The sequence below is a fragment of the Ipomoea nil genome, unplaced genomic scaffold, assembly GCF_001879475.1.
Source record: "Ipomoea nil cultivar Tokyo-kokei standard unplaced genomic scaffold, Asagao_1.1 scaffold0876, whole genome shotgun sequence".
Lineage (NCBI taxonomy): Eukaryota > Viridiplantae > Streptophyta > Magnoliopsida > Solanales > Convolvulaceae > Ipomoea > Ipomoea nil.
The window spans coordinates 1,289,784-1,314,775 of NW_017617304.1; the positions used below are offsets into that span (position 1 = coordinate 1,289,784).

The 24,992-nt window shown below is 41.2% G+C and overlaps 3 protein-coding genes across 3 annotated transcripts; 1 reads left to right on the plus strand and 2 right to left on the minus strand.

Annotated features, from left to right (window-relative positions):
- Positions 1-7,530: 7,530 nt before the first annotated feature.
- On the minus strand, positions 7,531-9,040 carry LOC109179057 (E3 ubiquitin-protein ligase PUB23-like). Its single transcript, XM_019328626.1, has 3 exons — positions 9,006-9,040; positions 8,238-8,496; positions 7,531-8,157 (listed from the first exon to the last, which is right to left on the minus strand). Exons 1-3 carry the CDS (start codon positions 9,038-9,040, stop codon positions 7,531-7,533), a joined length of 921 nt encoding a protein of 306 aa, XP_019184171.1.
- Positions 9,041-12,826: 3,786 nt separating this feature from the next.
- LOC109179023 (probable carboxylesterase 18) lies at positions 12,827-15,992 on the plus strand. Its single transcript, XM_019328589.1, has 2 exons — positions 12,827-13,525; positions 15,343-15,992. Exons 1-2 carry the CDS (start codon positions 12,908-12,910, stop codon positions 15,781-15,783), a joined length of 1,059 nt encoding a protein of 352 aa, XP_019184134.1. The 5' UTR covers positions 12,827-12,907; the 3' UTR covers positions 15,784-15,992.
- Positions 15,993-16,181: 189 nt separating this feature from the next.
- On the minus strand, positions 16,182-24,363 carry LOC109179109 (DNA (cytosine-5)-methyltransferase 1B-like). Its single transcript, XM_019328675.1, has 12 exons — positions 23,839-24,363; positions 20,772-22,266; positions 18,937-20,446; positions 18,627-18,791; positions 18,264-18,465; positions 18,065-18,176; positions 17,830-17,977; positions 17,543-17,740; positions 17,165-17,443; positions 16,899-17,060; positions 16,602-16,820; positions 16,182-16,515 (listed from the first exon to the last, which is right to left on the minus strand). Exons 1-12 carry the CDS (start codon positions 23,882-23,884, stop codon positions 16,378-16,380), a joined length of 4,674 nt encoding a protein of 1,557 aa, XP_019184220.1. The 5' UTR covers positions 23,885-24,363; the 3' UTR covers positions 16,182-16,377.
- Between the last annotated feature and the right edge of the window lie 629 nt (positions 24,364-24,992).

A 24,992-nucleotide genomic window follows, 5' to 3' on the forward strand; every position in this document is an offset into this window, starting at 1 on the left:
GAGAGCAAAACTCAAGAACAGACTATGAGAGTGTAGAGGTTGTGATGCAACACCATGAGGTCGGGGTCTAATACTTCCTCTAGTTGTCTAGTTGTTTGGACAACTAGAAGAAGTGAGAGACTCGTGATGGGGCATGGGGGCCATTGGATTAGCAAGGTCATGCTAAGAGGAATAAAGGTGAGAGGGGGGGTTACAAAGTAGAAAGAAGTGCAACCTAGAGGATTCAAGCCCACAACCTACAAGTTAACTACATAGCCACCAACCAATAAGCTATTTCACATCTTATGTATCAAAAGACAGTAAGGATATACTTATTGGCAAGGAGAATGGGTGATGTATCAAGTAGTGGGGGTTAAGATAGGATACGTGTATAGTCAAGAAGATAGAGTAACTAAGACTATACACTTGGCAGCAAGGGATGGAGGTCTAGACACTATAAAAGAGGGATGATATCCCTTTGGACATCATCACTTGATCATTATATCACTCCTAGCTTAGTGGTGTTTTGTCCATATTTTCTACTCATCATCAACTCGGATTCGATTCTTATTTAGGTTTTATTAGGGTGAATCAACGATTTGGTCCCTCACTTATTCGCGACTTGTCAATGTTGCCCCTCAATCACGTATTCATCAATTTAGTCCCTGAAAATAATTGTTTTTCGTCAAATCAGTCCCTATGGCCGTATTCTGTCAAGTCTCAGGCGAGAGCTCCGATTTGCCCTAGGCATTTTGGTCTTTTCACTCCTTTTTCTTCATTAACTCCGACAAGCTTCGCCGGAGAAGCTCAAGCTCGCCGGAGGGAGCTCCATCTCTTCTCTACTCGTCGAGTGCATGCGTTGAGTGTCTTGAACAAGAAAGGTGGCATATTTGTGATGGATCTTTATGGAGGCACATCATCAGAGTGTGAGCTGCGGCTGCAGAGGAAATTTCCTAATTTCACGGTGACGGTAAAAACGTTACCGGTAATAATATTAGAATAACAAATGATGTGACAAAGTAACAATAGATGTAACAATAGTTGTATTGCCTTTTGTCTCAGTATAGAAAGTACAGTGTGTCCCCTGCTCAGCTGAGGGAAATTCTATTTATGCTAGGTCCTAACGGTAACAACATGAAGAGTCATCATTGGGGAGCTGAGCTAACGGCAAGAATATGAAGAGTCATGAATGAGGCGTTGATGCTTTAACTCTCTCTCATCAAAGGTGGCATCAATGGTGGCTTCAAAGACAATAAAGGTGACACCTGTTGGAATTCCTAACCATTGGAGTTCTGCCCGTTGGGTTCCCATGTGATGCTGAGTCAATGCCCATTTGTGATCCGAGTCGGGTGCCAGCCCTATTATCCTGTCACCAGTCCCCCCTACTCCTGAGGCAACGGATGTGTTTGAGTTGACTTGGGAGTAAAGCTGAATTTGCTTGATATCGTGCAGAATCCCGATTGATCCCGAGTATGTGATTTTATTTTCCAAATCACACATGATTTTTTTTTTATGCTGGCCGATACGGGCTGCGGCTTAGGAAGGCCGAGGTGCGTGCCTCCGGCCGAGGCCTCGCCTCAACCGAGCGTGGCCGAGGCGTTGCCTCGACTGATCGTGGCCGAGGCATCGCCTCGACCGATCGTGGCCGAGGCGTGCGCCTCGGCTGACCGTGGCCGAGGCGTCGCCTCGACCGACCGTGGCCGAGGCATAGCCTCGACCGATCGTGGCCGAGGCGTGCGCTTTGGCTGATCGCGGCGAGGCATAGCCTCGACCGATCATCAATTTTTTTTTTTTTTTGCCGAGACGGACTTCGGCTTTGGCCGAGGCGGGCGCCTCGGCCAACCCCTCGACTGATCGTGGCCGAGGCGTCGCCTCGACCAATCGTGGCCGAGGCGTCGCCTCGGCTGACCGTGGCCGAGGCGTCGCCTCGACCGATCGTGGCCGAGGCGTCGCCTCGACCGATCGTAGCCGAGGCGTCGCCTCGACCGACTGTGGCCGAGGCGTCGCCTCGACCGACCGTGGCCGAGGCGTCGCCTCGACCGACCGTGGCCGAGGCGTCGCGTCGACCGATCGTGTCCGAGGCGTGGCCTCGACCAATCGTGGCCAAGGCGTGCGCTTCGGCTGATCGCGGCCGAGGCATAGCCTCGTCCGATCGTTTTTTTTTTTTTTTTTTTTTTTTTTCCGAGGCCGAGGCGTGCGCCTCTGCCCTGTGGCCGAGACGCGGCCGAGGCATGACCTCGGCCACTGGGCCGAGGCGCGACCTCGGCCACTGGGCCGAGGCGCGACCTCGGCCACTTGGCTGAGGCGCACCCTCAGCCAATTTTTTTTTTTTTTTTTTTTTTTGAAACAACATGGGCGGACCATAAGCACGAGATATTATTCCAAAAGATTTCAGAATGCAAAGCGGGCGGACCACTATTTCCAAACACTAGTTCCAAACGACTACTAGAATATTAAGGAAAATACTTAATCAAATGTTCCTAGCTCCATACCCGATCGATCATCCTTACAGATGGTGTGGACTTATAGATCATTTCTGCCAATCTTTTTGCATGCTTTAACGTAACAACTGCGGGCCGCTCGCTGGTCTCCTCTGACGACCCCTATCCCGCTCGGAGTGGGGAACTTCATACACAAGTGTTCCACCGACACTATGGCCTTGAGGTTCTCTAGTGCCGGTCTCCCCAATATGATGTTGTGCGCGCAAGTGAGTCTTACCACGATGAATTCCAAGTCAAGTTTGCGAATGTTAGGGCTCGTGCCTATCTCCACTAGTAAGACCACTGACCCCTCCGTCTCCACTGAATCACCCGTAAATCCAGAGAGTGGGGTACGTACCTCTTTGAGCTGGTTCCTAAGTTTCCCTAACTTGGTGAAGGCATCGTAATACATCACATTGACTGAGCTTCCCGTGTCGACTAAGATGCGGCGGATAATGACATCATTGACGGCCATCTCAATTACCAGGGCGTCACGATGGGGTAACGGGCCCTCTGGGAGGTCATCATCAGAGAAGGTGATGGCCTCCTGTCTCTATTTCTTTTCTCTGGGAAGACTCGCCACTTCTCCCACGTATAGCCGCCGGCTCCACTTCTTTCTTTCCGCGGGCGTGTCGCCCCCTGCAGGTCCACCATAGATAAAGTGTATGGTGTGCTTCTTTTGTCGTCTGGGCGCCACCTCGGTTTCTTTCTCGCTATCACTCTGCTCAAATATTTGGTCGTGGTCTCTTTTTTTTGGCGTTTGAGGTGGACGGCTCGGTGCCATCCTCATTCCTCCAGACATTTTTTGGTGGATTGTGTTGCGGCTGTTGCTGCTGCTTGGATCGCTTGACGAAATGTCGGAAGTAGCCCTGCTGGATGAGGTATTCTATTTGTCTCTTCAAAACGTGACACTCATCCGTATCGTGTCCGGCATGCCTATGAAACCTGCAGTACTTTGTTTGGTCTGCCTTTGGGGAGACCTTCATGCACTCCTCGGGGAATTCTACCATTCCCATCTCCTCAGCTTGCTTTAGAATGACACTGACGGGATGGGTAAGAGGAGTCAAATTACGCAAGGGGACCAGGCGAGGCCATTCGTGGTCTCGGCCTTTCCCTGCGGTCGGGTGGTTCGAGAGTGGTGCCTGGCTGGGCGGACCAGCTTTCCCAGGCTTCCCATCTTTCCTACCATCCTCTTCGTCCTTCTTCTTCCTGTCGACGTCCTCTGCTTCGGCATAGCGGCTAGCCGTCCTCATCAGATCTTCGTAAGAGCGGGGGTGGTGAGCGTTCAGCTGCTTGTGGAAATACCCTGATTTAAGGCATGGATAAATATCGGGATCGCCGCCTTGGAGTCGAAGTCGTAGACATTATTGACTTCCTTTTTCCATTTGATCAGGAAGTCTTTGAGGTTCTCGCCTCTATCTTGCTTCACTACACAGAGGTGAGAGAAGGGTTTCTTGCGATGTATGCTACCGGAAAAGTATGTTAGGAAGCTCTTGGACAACTCCCCAAAATTTTGGATTGACCCATCTGGGATGGTGTTGAACCAGTCTTGGGCCGCTCCATCCAGTGTGGACAAGAACGCTCGGCACATGATGGCGTCCCCTGCCCCGATCATTACCATAGCAGCCTTGTACCTCGTCATGGGGTCAGTGGCCCCCGTGTACTCCTTGATGGCGGGCAACCTAAAGTCCCTTGGCAAAGGTACGTCCATGATGCTAGGGGAGAATGGTGCTGCCATCCGTACCTCAGGTTCCGGCGACTGCTCCCGTGCCTCCACCCTTCTTGCTAACTCCTCGATTTTTCTCTGCAGCCTCTCGACCAGGGCCGACTCGTCAGGGTGCCGACGCGGGGCCGGCTGCCGCTCCTCCATGTGTCGGCGTGGAGCTAGTTCATCGACGTGCTGTCTATCTGAGTGTCGACGCGGAGCGGGTTCCTCGACGTTCCGTCCATCCAAGGGTCGGTGTGGGACCCGCTCATCAGCGCCTATCTTGCTTCACTACACAGAGGTGAGAGAAGGGTTTCTTGCGATGTATGCTACCGGAAAAGTATGTTAGGAAGTTCTTGGACAACTCCCCAAAGTTTTGGATTGACCCATCTGGGATGGTGTTGAACCAGTCTTGGGCCGCTCCATCCAGTGTGGACAAGAACGCTCGGCACATGATGGCGTCCCCTGCCCCGATCATTACCATAGCAGCCTTGTACCTCGTCATGGGGTCAGTGGCCCCCGTGTACTCCTTGATGGCGGGCAACCTAAAGTCCCTCGGCAAAGGTACGTCCATGATGCTAGGGGAGAATGGTGCTGCCATCCGTACCTCAGGTTCCGGCGACTGCTCCCGTGCCTCCACCCTTCTTGCTAACTCCTCGATTCTTCTCTGCAGCCTCTCGACCAGGGCCGACTCGTCAGGGTGCCGACGCGGGGCCGGCTGCCGCTCCTCCATGTGTCGGCGTGGAGCTAGTTCATCGACGTGCTGTCTATCTGAGTGTCGACGCGGAGCGGGTTCCTCGACGTTCCGTCCATCCAAGGGTCGGTGTGGGACCCGCTCATCAGCGCCTATCTTGCTTCACTACACAGAGGTGAGAGAAGGGTTTCTTGCGATGTATGCTACCGGAAAAGTATGTTAGGAAGCTCTTGGACAACTCCCCAAAGTTTTGGATTGACCCATCTGGGATGGTGTTGAACCAGTCTTGGGCCGCTCCATCCAGTGTGGACAAGAACGCTCGGCACATGTTGGCGTCCCCTGCCCCAATCATTACCATAGCAGCCTTGTACCTCGTCATGGGGTCAGTGGCCCCCGTGTACTCCTTGATGGCGGGCAACCTAAAGTCCCTCGGCAAAGGTACGTCCATGATGCTAGGGGAGAATGGTGCTGCCATCCGTACCTCAGGTTCCGGCGACTGCTCCCGTGCCTCCACCCTTCTTGCTAACTCCTCGATTCTTCTCTGCAGCCTCTCGACCAGGGCCGACTCGTCAGGGTGCCGACGCGGGGCCGGCTGCCGCTCCTCCATGTGTCGGCGTGGAGCTAGTTCATCGACGTGCTGTCTATCTGAGTGTCGACGCGGAGCGGGTTCCTCGACGTTCCGTCCATCCATGGGTCGGTGTGGGACCCGCTCATCAGCGCCTATCTTGCTTCACTACACAGAGGTGAGAGAAGGGTTTCTTGCGATGTATGCTACCGGAAAAGTATGTTAGGAAGCTCTTGGACAACTCCCCAAAGTTTTGGATTGACCCATCTGGGATGGTGTTGAACCAGTCTTGGGCCGCTCCATCCAGTGTGGACAAGAACGCTCGGCACATGTTGGCGTCCCTTGCCCCAATCATTACCATAGCAGCCTTGTACCTCGTCATGGGGTCAGTGGCCCCCGTGTACTCCTTGATGGCGGGCAACCTAAAGTCCCTCGGCAAAGGTACGTCCATGATGCTAGGGGAGAATGGTGCTGCCATCCGTACCTCAGGTTCCGGCGACTGCTCCCGTGCCTCCACCCTTCTTGCTAACTCCTCGATTCTTCTCTGCAGCCTCTCGACCAGGGCCGACTCGTCAGGGTGCCGACGCGGGGCCGGCTGCCGCTCCTCCATGTGTCGGCGTGGAGCTAGTTCATCGACGTGCTGTCTATCTGAGTGTCGACGCGGAGCGGGTTCCTCGACGTTCCGTCCATCCAAGGGTCGGTGTGGGACCCGCTCATCAGCGCGTCGCTTCTCCACCGAGTGCCGACGCAGAGCCGGCTCATCGACGCGTCGCTCCTCCAAGTGTCGACGTAGGGCTGACTCATCAACGTGTCGGCGTGGGGTCGGCTCCCGAGACTCGCCCACCTCCTCTGTGGGTGATCTCTCGGCTTGTCTGTTCTCGTGTTGGCGAGGGCCTCTGGTAGAGGACCCCTCGGCCCATGATCCTAATCTTTGCCGCACGGGCGCCCTCTGTCCCAATCGTTCTGGCGCCGATTGGGAAGGGCCTGGTTGTCGTCTGGCCGGTCCACTTCTTTGGGCCTCTACCCCTATTTGCTGGGGCCGCGGCGTGGGCACTTGGCCTTGCAGTCCCACCGCCACCTGATTTAGCGCCGCCGTCACTGCTTGCTGAATGATATCGGCGGTCGCCTGGAGGTTCACGGCTTGGTTCACCCCCCCATTGTTGAGTCGGTCTCGAAGGTCCCCGGGCCTCCCGTTCACGGCTTGGTTTACCCCTCCATTGTTGAGTTGGTCTCGAAGGTCCCCGGGCCTCCCGTTGTTGAGCTGTTCTCGGAGGTCCCCTCCGCGATTGTTGGTGAGTTGGTCCCGGAGGTCACCTGAGGCATTGCCATTGTTCACGTTGCGAGAACCGTGGGAGCTGCGGGACGCCATTCTTTCAGGCTTGCTGTTGAAAGAGAAAAAGAGTAGTGTTGTAGCCTGCTTGAGTATTGGACTCAGGCTCTCAATGAAAGCACCAATGACGGTAAAAACGTTACCGGTAATAATATTAGAATAACAAATGATGTGACAAAGTAACAATAGATGTAACAATAGTTGTATTGCCTTTTGTCTCAGTATAGAAAGTACAGTGTATCCCCTGCTCAGCTGAGGGAAGTTCTATTTATGCTAGGTCCTAACGGTAACAACATGAAGAGTCATCATTGGGGAGCTGAGCTAACGGCAAGAATATGAAGAGTCATGAATGAGGCGTTGATGCTTTAACTCTCTCTCATCAAAGGTGGCATCAATGGTGGCTTCAAAGACAATAAAGGTGACACCTGTTGGAATTCCTAACCGTTGGAGTTCTGCCCGTTGGGTTCCCATGTGATGCTGAGTCAATGCCCATTTGTGATCCGAGTCGGGTGCCAGCCCTATTATCTTGTCACACGGTATGCTTTTCTTTCGTTAGAAGATTTATTTTCAGTCTCTGCTTCATGGCTATTTCACTTGAAAACAAAAAACCATGTTTTTTAAAAATGCCCAGATGTTCATTGCCTGAAATTAAAGACTGCTTGGAAGAGGCCGGATTTCGTTGTGTCCACTTTTGGATGCGACAAATGCCAGACAGTGAAGATATCAAAAGCACATATGGATTTTCTGCAGGACAAGACATAAAATATGAAGAGGTCACTAGCTTCCAACAACAGGATTCATGGAATGCATACATTGTAGGTGTTGCATGAAGTTATCATTGTCACTCAACATAGCAGAGAAGCTGAATATGGAGTAATTCTTTACAAGCATAAAAATATTTGTTTTCCATTCCTTAGCATGCAATTTGAGAATCTCAGCAGCTCTCTCCTTGTTCTTCCCAACCCCACAATCCACTTGTATAACCAAACACAGCTTCGCCCCCACTCCCAGCTGCAACATCTCTTGCACCACACTGGGAGTAGCAGAGAACTTGGCGATGGAGTACAAGATCCTCAGACCTCTCTCATTCGCCACCTGCGACACCCTCAGGATTTTCCTCGACACCACCGCCAGCCTCGCCGCGTGCTTCAGCAGCTCCGCGCACCGGCAAAGCTGCTCCAGTATGCTCAGACTCCACTCACAATATCGTTTCTCGTTCGTGTCCAGCAGTAGATCGATCAGCACGGTCACCGCCCCGGCCTCCGCCGCCTTGATCCGGTTCCTCCCTCTCTGGCAAACGTTGGCCAGTAGGTGCAGCGCGGATTTGGAGGCCTTCCGGGAGAAATTGTCTCGCAAGATTTGGACAACTTGGTGAAAAAGGGAGGGGTTTAAGTTTTTCGTGAGCTGTGATAACGAGGGGTTTAAGGTTGTGGTTTCGAGCATTGATTTGAGAAGCATCACTGCATTTCCGGCGTCGACTTGGCTTTCCGGAGGAGCTTTAGGATGTGAGACTTGGTCACCGGAGGCTTTGGGGTGGGGAAGCGCTCGACGCCGTGGGAGGCGTGGAGGGTGCACCACGACTGGATGACTCGCCGGAGAGTGACGTTTGGGGTCAACAACTCATCATCGGAGGTGAAGCTGACGTCGGCGACGATGGAATGAAGAAGAAGGCGTGAAAAGACCAAAATGCCCAGGACAAATCGGAGTTTTCGCCTGAGACTTGACGGAATACGGCCATAGGGACTGATTTGACGAAAAACAATTATTTTCGGGGACTAAATCGATGAATACGTGATTCAGGGGCAACATTGACAAGTCGCGAATAAGTGAGGGACCAAATCGTTGATTCACCCTTTATATTACATTGCCCCCTTACATGTACGAGTCTTTTATTTTTAACATGATCTTTGGCATGAGATTAACTCTAATACCAAATTAAAGTACGGGCTACCATCTCAACTAAAAGCTAGTTTAATTGACTGCATATTTATGTTGCACCCTCACATACTAGTTACTTTTGGCATCACTTTTAATCTGACATTAGGTTGACTCTGATACCAAATTAAAGCATGTGGTACCATGTATCTCAATTCTCAACTAAAAAGATAAGTTGATAATATGACTATGCATTTATATGTTGCTCAGCTCCTCTGCAAGGGTTTTCCCTCATTCTCCATTATTGATCGGCCGCCACCTCTGCTCGTTTTGCAGAGGCGGTGCCGGCCTCCTCTCGTTTCTTCCCCTACTCCGACCGTCTCTCAATCATCTGTCCTTCCACCGCCACCATCTCCTCCGGCCCCTCACCTGTTGGAAATTTATATAGTAATGGAGATTAATGTTTCAGATAAACTACCATGAAAGCTTAAATAATATTTGGAGTTGTGGAGTTGTAAATATTATTTTAGTTTGGTAGAAAGTTAAGTAAAATACTGTGAGAAATTTATATAGCTAATATGCTTGTGATATATAGCTAATATACTTGGGTCGTATATACTCTTTTAGGCCTAGGATGCTGATCAATATTATAATTATTTTCCTACCCGATTTATGATGGACGCAAGTCCCATAAAACCATCAATATTAGTTATTTTAATGATGATTTTGATAATTATTTTTTATATTAAAATAAAATTATAAATTAAATTATAATAGTTATAAATATTAATTATAAGTATAATAACAGAGGTGTAAATAAATAATTTTTAACTTGAAACTTATTACAATAAAAAAAACTACATAAATTGGGATATAATAATTATGAACTAAATAAATTGAAAAAAAAAGGTTCTTTTATTGGGATGTGGATTAGGTCAAGTCAAGATTTTTATTGTTTGGTTTGGCTCAACCTGACTCATATTTAATCAGGTATTAATAAATGTAACACTGGTCGTTATATCGTGGACTGCGGTGCACGTGCACCGAGGTGAAAAATGGTGTCGTTTCTTTAAGTAAAGAAACGACGTGTCGTTACAGTTAACGGGGTGTGTATTTTTGTGTATTAATTACCAACTGAAACTACAGTGTATCTAAACTGACACTGCCTCACGTATCATTTTTATATTATCAAGTGAAACTGCAATTGAAATGAAATGAAACTGTAGTTGTGTTGAAATGAAACTTCAATGTATACAAAATGAAACTGAATAAGAATTTCACATATTTGAGTGTATATTGCCCAACGAAACTGTAGTTATATCAAAATGATACTGTATTTGTGTTGAAATGAAACTGCAGTGTATATAAAATGAAACTGAATAACATTTCACATATTTGAGTGTATATTGTGCAATAAAGTTGTAGTTATATTGAAATAATCATGTAGTTGTGTTTTAATGAAACTATAGTGTATATAAAATAAAATTAAATAACATTTTCACATATTTGAGTGTATAAATATTGAATGAAACTGTAGTTGTGTTGAACTGACACTGCAGTGTATACAAAATGAAACTGAATAACAGAGTTATTTTTGGCGGAACGGTGCGAAAAGAGTGTCGTTTCTTTCATTAAACAAAACGGCGTCGTTTTGAAGCTCAGTGCATAATCGATTATACACGGCAGTGCACGATATAATTTGCCATGTAACACCTATGAATTAAATAATTTGAAGAATATACATATATTATTTTTGGATTATGCGTTCGGCTAAGATTTTATTATTTTCTTGGGTCCAGTTTATTTCATATTTTAATACACCACTGTTAAATGTAATAAAGTTTAAACTAAACTAAATCTATATATATATATATATATATATATATATATATATATATATATATATATAGGCTTCGAATCTGGTGCACCCCTATACTAGATGAGATCATGAGATCTCATGATATCCATTGATTCATTTTTCATGAATGGTTGAGATTATAAGAGATTGTGAAAGTAATTAAGGATATATTGAAATCAAAAGGATTAAATAGTAATTATAGATATATGTTTAATTATGGATATAATTCAATTGAAATCTTAAGCATTATATTAGAGAGATTATGAATGGAAATTGATATTTTAAATTATTAGGGACCCTATCAATGATAATAATTAATTATATTTTGTACATCTAAAATTTTAAATTATGGGGAATTTTACAGTGGTGTGTGCGTGGGTGTGGGATGGTGTGTGTGTTTTATATTTTGTCATGGTGTACACCTATTGTTACAAAAAACTGCACACGTCATTCCACACCCGCGCACACACCACCATAAAATTCCTCACAATTTAAAAAAAAACACACAACGCCCGAAACTAGTAACACACAAACCAAAATGTACATGCCTGTATCACAAAACACACATACCAAAATGCATAATTTTATGAAAAAAACCAGCACGCCATGGTGTACAAACCCTGTTACAGTAAAACGCTCACACCATTCCACACCCATGCACACACCACCGTAAAATTTCCCATAATTTAAAATTACAAATGTACAAAATATAATTAAATATTACTATTGATAGGTTCCCTAATATTCTGGTAAGATTATATTTTAAATATAACCAAAATTAAAAACCAAAATACAATTACTCTTTCATCCTTGTCTTTCAAATCTATCCTTATTTAATTGTTGTTTGACTTTCAATCCTATCCATCAATTGAAACTTTATCAATGGATTAGATGGGATCTCATGATTTCACCTGATTGGCGTGGTCTCACTGGATTCAAAATCTATATATATATATATATATAAACTAAAATCCTCCTATGACATTTTCCCCTCAAAACTAAGGGTATTCTTATAAAACTAAACTTATAATTAGTTTAGTTAAAATCATTGATTTTATTAACTAACCATATATATTTTGATTAAATTTATTACCGTAATCAATTATTTTTACTAAAATAACCCTATATAATTTTACTACAATATCAGATAAATTGTTTCACCTTATGAAAAAAGAACTCGCCAAATAAACGTGAGGAAAACTCGCTAAAGACACGAGAGGAAATAACTCAAACGAAATGAGAGCAAATAACTTTAACAAAACAACAAATAAAAGAATTAGATCTTATTGTACATATCTAATCTAAAAACATAATAAATGTGAATGAAAGTTATACCCCTGATTTATGTCCATTTTTTCCGTTAAGTTTTTTTTGTACATTATGCTATAAAGGTTGTACACTAAAATATTTTGGACAAACATACCCCTGCCGTTATAACTTCCGTTATCTTTTCCACTATTGTTACTATGCACATGCATCCACCATATATTTTCTTATCTTCTTCATTAATAATAATATATACACACTATATATTTGAGTTATATGTTAATTATTACATAAAATATAAATATCAAATTTATAAAAATGATTTACATTATTATTATTATTATTTAGAATAATTTAAATATCTAAAATCTAAATATATTTAAAATTTTAATATAATGTATTAATATTGGGCACCTATTTTTTGCGCATCGCGCATAAAAAAAAATACTAGTATATGCAATAAACGTTAGTTAATTCCCAAAATGGTCCTCCGACTATAGTCTTTTTTTTAAATTAGTTCTTTGATTTTTAATTGCACCCAAAGTGGTCACGACTATTGAATTTTAAGTCAAAATGGTCATCCATTAGCTTTGGCGTGAAATAGGTGTTAAAATGAAAGGTAAAATGGGTAATTCAAATTTTGTACTCCAATTTAATGAATTTGCGACTCCCTTTCAACAGTCTACGCACATTTTTCTTGAAATTAGGTTTTTGTTCTCCTCAATTTGCGATCAAAATGTGGAATAATAAACTAGAATGACAAAAAAAGTTCATCTTCAACTCCAATACATTTGAGTGCAAAACTTAAATTATCCGTTTAACCCTTCATTTTAACACCTACTTCACGACAAAGCTAACCGATAACCATTTTGACTTAAAATTCAATAGTCGGAGAATCACTTTAAATACAATTAAAAGTTAAGGAATGAATTTAAGAAAATATCATAGTGAAGATCATTTTGGGAATTAGCTATTACTTAAAATTACCCCACTCCGTAGGAATTACTTTGGAGAGCTTTACCAAATCTTTAACTAATGAAAGTTTTAACACCCCTCCCCTCCCCCTTCCCCAATTATTAATTTATATCAGACATTATATTCTGTAAGAAAAGAATACTCTGTTAGACTGAATTTTGTTAATCTCCACCGATAGCTATGGAAACAAAGAATGAGCTTCAAAATCCTCCTCAAATCATGCATAAGCCCTCCATTCCATGGCGGACCCGCATATCCCTTTCCCTTGTCTCCGCCGTCACCGACGCCTCTCGCCGCCAAAATGGCACCGTGAACCGCCGTCTCCTCAAGATATTCAGTATCACTGTTCCCCCCAATAGCAACCCTGTCAACGGCGTCAAGTCCTCCGACGTCACCGTCGACCCGGCCCGCAACCTCTGGTTCCGTGTCTTCATACCAACTGCCGACGAGGCGCGGAATTCCGCTTCCCTCCCCGTAATCGTCTTCTTCCACGGCGGCGGGTTCGTGTACCTCAGCGCCGACACCAAGGAGTACGATGCAGTTTGCCGCCGATTTGCGCGAAAAGTCCCGGCGGTCGTAGTTTCCGTTAACTATCGGCTGGCCCCGGAGCACCGCTACCCTGCTCAGTACGACGATGGATTCGACGTGCTCAGGTTCCTCGATGATGAGAACAACAATGGGATACTGCCAGAAAACGCTGACGTGTCTCGCTGCTTTCTAGCCGGAGATAGTGCCGGAGGAAACCTGGCCCACCACGTGGCAAAGCGAGCATCGGAATCCAGTTTCCGGCGGCTTAAGGTATATAAATTATATTTTTATTTTAAATTTTTGTGTTTAATAATCCTTTAACTTAGTTTTTAAATATATAAATTTTGTATAGAGTTAATCACTATTTTGGTCTCTCAATTATTTTTCACTGGTCAATGTAGTATTTAATTTTCAATTTCAACTAATGTAATCTTAAATTGTTTAAAATTTCGTCAATTAAACTCTTCTATGAACCAAAATGGTAATTTCTATATTTTTAAAATTTCATCAATTTATTTGTGTAGATTTTTTCCATTAAATTTTTTGTTGTATAAAGTAGACATTTTGATGCATGATGATGTTTCCAAACATTATTTTAACTTTGAATTGTAATTAAAAAGGTTGTTAAGTTTTATTTTAAAAAAAATTAAGCATAAAAATATTAATTGATTGTCAAAGTGAAAATAATAAAAAGGCAGAAAAGTTTGGTAAAGGAAGCAACTGTCTCTGACTTGCTAATTGTTTTGGTTAGCTTGATCTGTCTTGTACGTAATTACGTATCTGTATTTTGGTGGCATTGAATGTCACATTTAATTTTTACATAGTAATATTATTGAATTTGATTCTAACTATTATGTTTGTTGGCATATTTTCCTATTTCACTATCATATTCAAATCATTTTTTGTATACTTATATAAGAGTCATTACATTTTTTCTCCCTTATTTTTGAATATTTGAATTTATTACCAAACAAATGGATTATTTTTACTTAAACACATTTTATTTATTAATTATTTAATTCTGATTTTGATTTATTTAAACCAAACGCTCCCTTTAATGTTTGTTTTTTGCGATAAGAATTATGTGAACGAAGAAAAGAGTCGATAGATATTAACGAGTAATAAAGTTAGTTTCAATATGTTAGAGATAAATAGATAATACATTGACCCATCAGTATCAAATTTCAAGTGACAATATGGGCAATTGCCCCTCCCCATGTGCCCCACCCATTATATAAGGGATGGGCATAATTCGTGTCTAATTGAACCCGAAGGATACCCGAAAGTTTTCGATTCGATTTTTAGGCTTGAAAAGAGAACACAAGAAAATTTTTAGATGATATTTATTGGCACGGGTCGAACCCGAACTTGATTCATACCCAACCCTACCCTTATATATATACTTAATAGAAATATGGAATATATTATTATATATGAAAATTACTGCATTACAGATTTAGATTGTTTTTAAAAAAAAAAAAAATACACATAATTATTTACAAAGTAATATCTGTTTTATATTTTTTTTAAATATATGACTATTCATTTAAAATGATAATCGGGATGCTATCATATTACATGATAATTGGAAAGAAAAATGTTAGATTCTTAATTTGGTTAAAAGTGTATGGTTGTCCTGGGAGGTCAAGCCGTCAGGAATCAGAACTCATTCTTGTTATTCACAATGCCCCTTAAATATATATTAAGAAAAATGTTTTGTTCTCATCCAATCGTGTTTGCGAGCTTTTTAGTTTTCGCCCCCACTTTAAGAAAAAAAAATTGAGTCGAACGGATGGATAATTGATGTTTTCAAATGTTGGTGTTGAAACATATAATAATAATAACAATTTAAGGTGCGATACGCAAAAATATATATTCAATAATAATACTCAATATTAAAATTTTAATTATAAGAAAAAAAAAAATTAAACTAATAATTGTAGAATTCATATTATATTACAAATATAATTTATAATTTGATTAGTAATTATAATATAATTAATATTATTAAAATAAAATTTTAAATATGATAACTTATTAAATATAATTATAATAACATTTAATTTAAAATCTAAATGAAAATGAAGGTGGGTGGAGTAGTGGCAATACAACCATTCTTCGGAGGAGAAGAGCGGACGGAGGCAGAGAAGGAATTGCCAAAGTTCGATCATCTAATATCAGTGGCCCGCACAGACTGGATGTGGAAATCGTTTCTACCGGCGGGGGAAGGAATGGACAGGGACCACCAAGTGATCAACGTCAGCGGCCCCCGCGCGGTTGACATATCCAAACTGGATTTTCCGCCCACGATCGTGCTGGTAGCGGCCTTTGATCCTCTCAAGGATTGGCAGAAGAAGTACTACCACTGGCTTAAGGCCTCAGGCAAAGAAGCTTACCTGGTTGAGTACCCAAACGTCGCTCATGCTTTCTACATTTTCCCTGAGGTCCCTGAATCTAAGCAGCTAATTGAGGAGGTTAAGGATTTCATTCATACCCACTGTTCCGCTCCAACCCCAAATAATAATTAATTAAAAAACACCTGACTTAGCTGTTTGCGGTCACAATAAAATTGCATTATCAGTTTGCTTTCTTTTCCCGAATGTACAATGTGATGTGTAATCTTCCCTTTTTTTTTACTTATTACTATGAACAATATCCCTTTTTTTACTTATTACTATTAACTATACCGTGCACCAAAGTGCACATTGCATTGTGCACTTTAAAAATTTGTGTATTATATTAAGAATTTATGTGTATTATATTAAAAGTTTATGTATATTACATATTATGTTAAATTATACGAAACATGGGATTTTGAGAGCGAACAATGCAGGGTACACGATATAACAATTGCTATTAAGACATGCAATGTAATGTAATTACTTTATTATTCATAAAATTGTACTTATGGAGATTGAGATTGAGATTGATATCACATCAGTGAAACAGATTTTCACTCAAGACCCAAAAAGAACATCATTTCCACCATTGCCAGCCAAAGTTGTCTAGTACAAACTGTGAGTAGTTTAGTTAGGGATTTACATAAAAATTCTCAAGTTGTTGGATGCAAAGAAAATCCAACACCAGCAATTGCAATATAATAATATTTGCTTGCTTGCTTGCTAAGCAGTGTTCTTGCCCTGAAGAGCCTCCTTAAGCTTCTTCCCCAACGCATAAGCCAGAGGAGGAGGAACTGCATTTCCAATTTGCCTGTGCTTGTGCAAAATGTTACCAGCAAACTGATATGTATCTGGGAAACCCTGCAATAATTCAACACACTCGCTACATAAAACACTCTTATCACTGTTTTACTAGGCTAGCTTCACAAGACCAGAAGAAGACTTACTTGGGAACGTGCACATTCGCGCACAGTCACAATCCGATCTTGCTCTGGGTGAAAGCACATTCCTACTTTACCCATTGGTTGCGGGTCAGTTATGGAAGTTGGAAAGTTCCCATCCCAGTCCAATCTTCCAAACAGCCCCTTCCACTGATTGTGCCTCTTAGCTGTATGGGGCAGGCACCATGGTATCAAATCAACCATTTCCCCAGTTGACAATTTCACCTTTCAATCAAAAACTCAACTGTTAACTTAATCCTCAAAAATCATGAATTCCAGAACCCTGTTTAGTTTCGTTAATACCTTTTCTTCTGGAAGATCACGCCAATCAGCCCCAGGACGCTTGGGGATTCGTTGACATCTGATCATATTAAGCTCATTCATTTCTTTTGAAATGTGATCAGATAACACCATTGCATTCCCACGGATTTTCTTTTGGAACCACGAAACTGGATCACCTTGATACTGCGCAGTTGGAATGCAAAGAAATCCAAACAAGTAAGAAACAAAGACTACCAACTGTTCCAAATTTAAATGTTAAGCAGCTACATTTCCAGGTTACCACTTACCTCCATAGTGGGTTTGGATGCCCCATTGCTAACAGCTGGAAGATCTCCAATTGTGTCTCTAACAGTGAGAGAACGGAATGGTGCTCCATCAGCAGGACTCCGAGCAGCAGCATAGTGTGAATCCTTTGACAATGATATTCTCAACTGTGGGACACCAAAGACATGCATAGGTTCAGGCCAATCAGGAAGAGCCACCTCAGGAGATGCAGCCCATATAAATGCTCTCTTCCTAGCCTGGGGGACTCCATATGCTCCAGCTTCCAGGATCCCAAACCTCACCTGATCATAAATGTCATTTACATACAAAAAAAGATTTCAGCACCAGAAAAAATTATGGAGCAATACTAGAATCGGTTCCAACTTTAGAAGAATATCTACCTGAAAACCCATCTCAAGCAGTGAAGCCACGGTCAATCGAAATGTCTGACCTTGGTTGAAAGATACAAAATTTCTAACATTCTCCAGGAGAAAGTACTTAGGCCTATAGTAATCAGCAAAGGATAAGAATGCTAGAATCATCTCACACTGAACTTTACTCCAAGTGCTCTGGTTGAATCTATTCATTCCAGAAAACCCCTACAAGAGAGACACTCTCATCTTATTAATTTAAACAAAAATTACAATGTTGCAAGCCTGCAAGCCAGGACCAAGATGGCTCAACAAACCTGGCAAGGAGGCCCTCCATTGATGAAGTCAACTTGTCCTGGCAGTGGCAAACTGTTGACTTCCTTATCATCCATTGATGCAGCTAGCTCCCCAGCCTCTTGGGTTGAGACACAATCTTCTTCATCACCACATTTTTTCATTATTGCCCTGCATTGAACAAACAATCACATCATTGCTGACACACAAGTCTGCTTGTTTGATATAGACATACATATATCTCTAGACAGAGCTGACCTGAGAATCACATTGCAGTTGTGCACAAACACTTGTGCCTCAGGATGGTTGAGTTTAAAGGCTTCTGCAGCAGGCTCTTCATACTCAATTGCCCATTTTGTATGTGAGACACCTGTAAAATGGAATAAGGAAAATATCAAGATAAACATCCCAAGGGAGATATTGTGAGAATATTTTTAGTAGCAACAGGAGAAATTGCCTGATTGAAGCAGCCCCTCAGAAAGGCCTCCACACCCAGCAAAGATATCTAGTGTAGCTAGGCGGTTTTCTTGAGAAGTTCCTTGGAGTTGCTCAGTCCTCGTATCATTTTCTACTTCTTTTCCTTTTCCCTTTCTCTTCCTGGATATATCAGCATCATCCAACTTCACTTGTGAGTACCTTATTTTCACATGAGATGGCAACTGCGCACAAAATGGGTGGAAATCAGACTTGATTAAAACAGGTCAATCCAAACCCTAACCAAATAAAATTGAATGAGCTATCACAAACAGCCATACCCTGAAAACCTAAGAGTTTTTGACAGAATCAAAATAATGCCGCCAAACAAGCAAAGAAAAGGTACCTGCTTAACTGAACCTTTGGACGGATCATACAGACATTCACAGAAGAAAATATGGTCAAAGATTAGAGGCAAATCAGCAGATGGGAGGTTTTGTTTCTTCCTTACTTCACATTTCCCCTCAAGCATGCATATAGGAATAGTATGTGTTTCCTCACTATAATAAATCTGAAACATCACAATTAGCATTCATTAATTAAGATATACACATACGTATTGAAATAATAAAATGCAGTAGAGCAATGGATTCATTTATTCTTAGATATAACCAACATTTTTCTTTTTTGTGCAAAAGTACTTAATGAGGTAATACCTCTCGAATATCAGAAGTATATGCCTTCTCTGCAGAAATATCATCTGGTCTGAAATACCTTCTGACTTTAACTTGAGTTGAATCCATGACAGCTTCTTTAGGTCCCTTCTGAACGAGAACTTCAATTAATTGACATACAACATAAGCCCTCAAGCCTACATTTCTCCCACCCTTGAAGGTTGCACACTCTACCTTCTCTGAATCAAACTGATAGGGACTTACATAAACAAAGTCATGAATTGAATACTCAAATCCCTGGTATATAAAACTGGTCTTAGATGCATCTACTTTAAAAATGTCTTTATCTTGAGCAGAATCCTGCACCTGGCAAGAATGGCATAAACCAGAGCCAAGACCCATAGTCTCATAAGGAAGCTTAAAGAAAGCACCTCTCTCAGGCCAATATAAGCTCTTGCAGTAATATTCAGCAGGTAATCCTTTCTTCATCCGGTCTTCTGCTTTTGCTCTATCTACTTTATCAGCATCAGCATTAGCTTTCCTATGCTGATGTCCCCAAGGCATCAACCTCATCCCAACAACTACTGTTTGTTTGACTTCTTCTAGTTCTAAATCCATGCATTCATGGGTCAGAAAGACTTCCCTCTCATTAGCTGTATTTCCTAGTACAGTTTGCGATCCTCGTTGCATTATCCTCCCATGCAACATTTTTTTGCCATTCGATTTCTCAAACATGTATTCCACAAAGCAAATGGTTGGAAGCGCATCTGCTTCGTCATCCTCCACCAGAACCGAACCCCCAACTGCAATCTCATTTCCATGAACCTTGGCCCTTCGGTACAAATGTTCACCTGAAGCAGTTTTACCTACAGACTCACCATCCCATTCTACTTCTTTGCTATTAGGGCAAGATTTAGTTCGTCTGGTAGTAGTGCTAGGCTTTTGAGTTTCATTAGGAACTTCGACATTCTCCTCCGGAGCATCATCCTCTTCATTTTCCTCTTGTTCTTCAACTTCATCATCATCCTTAACTTCACCACCAACTTCCTCCTTTGACTCCTCTGCAGAGTAGTTTGAATAATACTCCCCCCATATTCTGTTAATTAGTCTAGTTGTAGTGGCTTGCATGGCCTTCCTCTTAGATATGACAGGTCCCATTCCTGCTCTGGGATTTAAGTTTAGTTCATTTCGATGCAAAAGCTTCTTTTTCTTAACCAACCACTTAGTGTGGTGCCTCTCTTCCATTTTCCTAGTTAGACTGATGACAAATGCACACTTCCTGATGTTTTCATCAGGAAATTCTGCAAACTGCTGTAAAATAATCTGTCCATGTACCACTAGATATCTTTCCACAACAGCTGGATTTGATGATAGATAAGCAGGATTGCTTTTTTCAAGCTCTGAAACCTTTTTAATCACATCTGCAAATGATAGTCTTGCTACCCTACTCTGTTCCTTCAACAAGGTGATGATACTCACAGCAAGCCTAGCTGTTTTCAAAACTGGTTCATACCAAGGGGCATATTGTTTTGATGGTTTCCCAAGCCTATACCTGAAAGAATCCAAGATGCACCAATTAACTATTTAAAAGGGAAGAAAACCAGCATAGTCCCAATGTCCCATGCCCCAAGTGACAAAAAACCAATATAATAACACAAGAAATCATAGGTCACAAATACAGGTTTATGATGACAAAAGAACAATGCTAAGTGCTAACTAAAGAAGTTGACAATATCAGCACGTAATTACCCATTTATCAATTTCCAAAGACCAGAGTATGGGATACCAGATGAATAGTATAATGCAAAGTCAAAAATTAATAAACTCTAAGAGCACAATAAAACATAAATATGCAATTTCACAGAGGAGAAATATACCAGGCCATATCAGTTCGAATAGATATAAAAACCATTGACGCTCCAAACTCTATCATCCATTCCTTTATTGCACTTAAGTAAATTGGAATTCCATCAACTTCAGCTGCCCCAGAAGCACTTGACGAAGAATGACCAGCATCAGAGTCAAAATTGTATCCAGACCCATCATCAAACATCATTAAACCAGACCCAAAGATTGACACATCAATATCTGCACATGGTTTCATTGGCAAGAGCTCCAATGAGATTAGCCTTGAGTCAGAGTTGTATAATGCCCAGTTGTGAAGCATACTGCGCGGCAGATCATCAATATAACACGTATCAACGCCACTGTCAAAGACTACATATTCATCTATCTCTTCATAAGAAGTCTTGTAATAGGCAGGTAAAGGATAATCATTTGCAATTTCATCCTCATTGATCTTGATGTAAAACTTGTTGGATAAAGAGGATGAACCATGGCTTTTCTTTTGCTTCATTGACCGCCAACACTCCTCTTCATGTAACAACCTTGCCAACTTCAGATCTTCATCTTCCTCTGCTGGAGATGAAGATGCACCAGATTGTTTTGTCATGTCTTCTTCATTGGTTGCTTTAGGTCCTATTCTTAAACTTCCACCAGTGTTTATCTTTGGTGCTTGAGCAACATTTTCTTGCTTATTTTTCTCATCTCTAAGAGCAGCAAGCACAGGGAGCTCAACAAATAGCTGATCAGTCTTCTTGCATGTGTCATCCAGCCCTATTAATTGGTTGTAAATGAACTCACCCTGAGAAATAATAAAATCCCTGATGGAAACACCATCAGAGAAGCACTTCATACTGCTCATTGCACGGACAACACCAGCAATTAACTCATCCAGACTTGAGTCAGGATTTCCACCAGACAACTTTGACAATTTTTTGTAAACCTCAATGCAAGCAGTTGCCTTGGCCAGGAAATGATCATAATACTTTTTATAACTACCTGAGGGTTTGATACAGTCATAGTCAGCTTCATCAGTTGATACCCATATAACTGGGGATCCATCTTCATAACCAGAGATGGCCCATTCTTCAATACGACCAAATCCTTCACATCTGATTCCTTTAGCTTTTTCCTTATCATCTGTATCCTCAAGTGGTAAAATGAGACCAGATATAAAGAGGTCATCAACTTCCAACATTTCAAATGATTGTGGGATTCCATCCGTATTATGAAATACGAAGTCTGAAAGCCTTCTACATGGCCGACCATTGTCTTTTCCTTCTGTCAACCTAATGGCCACAGCCTCTTCCTCAATGCACTGATCCTTCTTTGTTTCTATAATGGAAGACTTTTTGGATACTTTAACAGTTTTTTCTTTAAAATTAGAACAAGCAGCAGCCCGTTTTGGCATTTTGCGGGAAACAGTTTGTTCCTCACTATTCTGAGACATGAGCCGCTTCCTTTCCTTGGAGTCAGTTGCTACCACCTTCTTAGACACAGAATCTTGTTTGTTTTGGTTCTTCTTGGATCCTGTTAAGACAGAAGAACAAAAATTAGAAATGAGATCAAATTTGAAAGTTCATTCTCAGCAAAGTCTACAAAGAGCTATGTGATAAATACAGACAAAATAAAACATACATAGTAAAATAATGGATAAAAAAGGCAAGGTTTTAAAAAGTCCATGGTCATTATTAGCTATATATAATGTAATAGCTGAAAAGAAAATCAAGTTAACACAATTCACATCATATTTCAACTGCAACCAAATGAAGTTGTACTGGAAGTTGGAAATGTTTTGAATAGTTATTGCAGGTGAAATAAGGCAGGCACGGTCAAGAAGTGAGTGGATAGTAAATATGTATACAGAATGCAAATTTTCAAAACAAGTAATCATTATCCTATATAGCACAAAGAGTATATAGAGTATTGAAATGGCAGTGCAGGGCATAGTAAAACAGGTCTCAAAATAAGTATCATATACATTCACAGATTATCAGCACTTTTAAGTATTTGATAGACAAAAGGTCCACATCCCAAAAGAGAGAACTGCCAATTTAAAAGATTGGAAGAATATAAGTTGTAGCCTGTAGGTACACCAATATTTTACAGATTCACAAGCATCAATATTTAACTAGCCATAAAACCAGTGATTTCTCTATTTTAGATAACCCATAGGTAATATAGAGCAAGTCCCTTTTCACAATAACAGAGTATAGTAAGAAACATAACAGAAGTACATCATATGCTAAATGCTAGCAAGCACATCAAAATCATTCACACAAACATAATCTTGTCAAGTATTTGTAGCAAAGTTAACAATCTAAATTTGCGGATTATATTTTGTTCCAATAAAGTTTGGTCAGTCCAACCATACAATGTGTATTGAGTATTGAGCCCACATGTTTTCTTTGTCAAGCAATTAGTCATTTAAAGAAAATCACATGGTGTCTGAATACCTAAATATTTAGTATTGCATGAACCTGTTCTAAAACATCCTCTGACAATGTTTGAGTGGCTTTTGTTTCTAGCTTCCACATGCACCATCTGGCTCCAAGCCACTTGAAAATGCATACTTACACAGCCAAACTATATCATAAAACTTAATTACATATTTAGTTCTGAGTTCAAATTCATGACAAATTAACACCCACAGTTTATAGAAGATGCATCATAAATTTCATTTCTATCTTGTAAGATTTCCCCCAACAGTTAGCTCAAACCAAATTTCCCTTACAGTGAATTCAAAAAAGAATCAACCTATACCCTACCGAACCATCACTAGAGAGAAGCACGAAACAGTACACCATTGAGCATTCGCACATTACTAACAAGAGAAAAATCAGTTCATCTTACTTAAATCTGCATTTTAATAAGTCAATATCAAACCACAAATACACCATGCAATCTACAATGCCCTAGGTTCATCCGCATAAATATATAAAATCAAATTTCTCAAGACAATTCAGGCTGAAACAAAAACCAAACACCTAAAACGTAAGAAATTTTCTGGATTACAAATTTAAAACAGAAATTCCACATGCATCTTCATAAAATGCAGAGATAGGTTCATTTTTGAAAAAAAAAATAGAAAAAAAAAATTACCAGCGTCATCACAAGTCGGAGTTTCCAAAAGTTTAGCAGATCCCATTTCCGGTATCTACCCAAATCTTCCGATTACTATCAATCTTTTTTTCTTGTCGTCCCAAGTCTTGGAAGGAAACAATACTGTATTTGGGAGTTGGAACAGCGGAGATGAAGTGGCGGATCTGGAAGCGGAGAAATGAGTAGGTTTTCTCCCAGGCGCAACGTGATAATCACCAGAAGATACAGTGGATTCAGAAACAGGCAGTGGATATTAATGGCGCTTTGGTCTGTTGTGCGGGAACTGAAATGGGATGAAGGGCGAAATTGAAGAGCTATGCTAGCGTTCAACAGGCCACGAGAAAATCAAGCTGCAGGGGGTGGGGTGGGGGTGGGGGTGGGGTGGGGGGGGGGGGGTCGTTGAGAGATGAAGAAAGGGGTTTATGTTGAATATTGGAGGGGAGTCATGGAAGGGTTGAAGATGGCATTGGCATGGAATAGTGGCGTAAGGTAATACTTGGAGTGGACTCCCAAAGGGCTGTGAAGCTACTCACTTATAAAGAGATGCTATTATTCACAATTTAGTCCACAATTCTAAACTTATTATGAACAGGGCCGCTCAAAATGCGGGAAATTTTTGAATTTCATTTGGTTTTGGCACCAACTTGGAAAAACTATACAGAAATGGCGGAGTTTGAATCATCAATTCAAACTTTCCAATTTTATTGTCTTATATATTCCAATTATAATATAATTGGGAATATTTATATATATGTCTTTGTATTTTTTTTCCAATTAAATTATTCATATCTTTCAAACTTTAACTCAATTCTTTCTTCTCAAACTTCACTCTTGTGACCAATTAAGATCCCGCGTGAGCAAACTCAATTCTTTAAAACAATTTGATGAGGTTGTTAGATAAATTTAGAGTTAATTCTATTTTTGCTTATAGATTTATAGGTAGTAATTCACTTTAAGTCTTTTTTTATCAAAACATTCACTTTTTGGTCCTAGTATTATTGTGGGATGATCATTTTTTATCTTTTATCAACAAAACAGTTTAAATATCGTTAAATGAAAATGATATTTCGCTCATCAATTATTAATTTTTTTCAAAAAAATAAACATAAAAAATATAGCAGATCAACCTACTTTGTATAAAAAGATCAAAATGT

Bases quoted from the DNA above. Each gene is read 5' to 3' on its own strand.
- LOC109179109 (XM_019328675.1), bottom strand. From the start codon at position 23,884: ATGGGATCTGCTAAACTTTTGGAAACTCCGACTTGTGATGACGCTG. The intron at 18,466-18,626 runs GTACCTTTTCTT...TTTTGTGCGCAG, and splicing joins CCAAAGGTTCAGTTAAGCAG to TTGCCATCTCATGTGAAAAT. The intron at 17,978-18,064 runs GTCAGCTCTGTC...TGTTCAATGCAG, and splicing joins AACTGCAATGTGATTCTCAG to GGCAATAATGAAAAAATGTG.
- LOC109179023 (XM_019328589.1), top strand. From the start codon at position 12,908: ATGGAAACAAAGAATGAGCTTCAAAATCCTCCTCAAATCATGCATAAG. The intron at 13,526-15,342 runs GTATATAAATTA...ATGAAAATGAAG, and splicing joins CCAGTTTCCGGCGGCTTAAG to GTGGGTGGAGTAGTGGCAAT.
- LOC109179057 (XM_019328626.1), bottom strand. From the start codon at position 9,040: ATGGTGGCGGTGGAAGGACAGATGATTGAGAGACG. The intron at 8,497-9,005 runs GTCGGAGTAGGG...TCGTCAAATCAG, and splicing joins GGACAGATGATTGAGAGACG to TCCCTATGGCCGTATTCCGT. The intron at 8,158-8,237 runs GCCAAGTCGACG...TCGTTATCACAG, and splicing joins TCCTAAAGCTCCTCCGGAAA to CTCACGAAAAACTTAAACCC.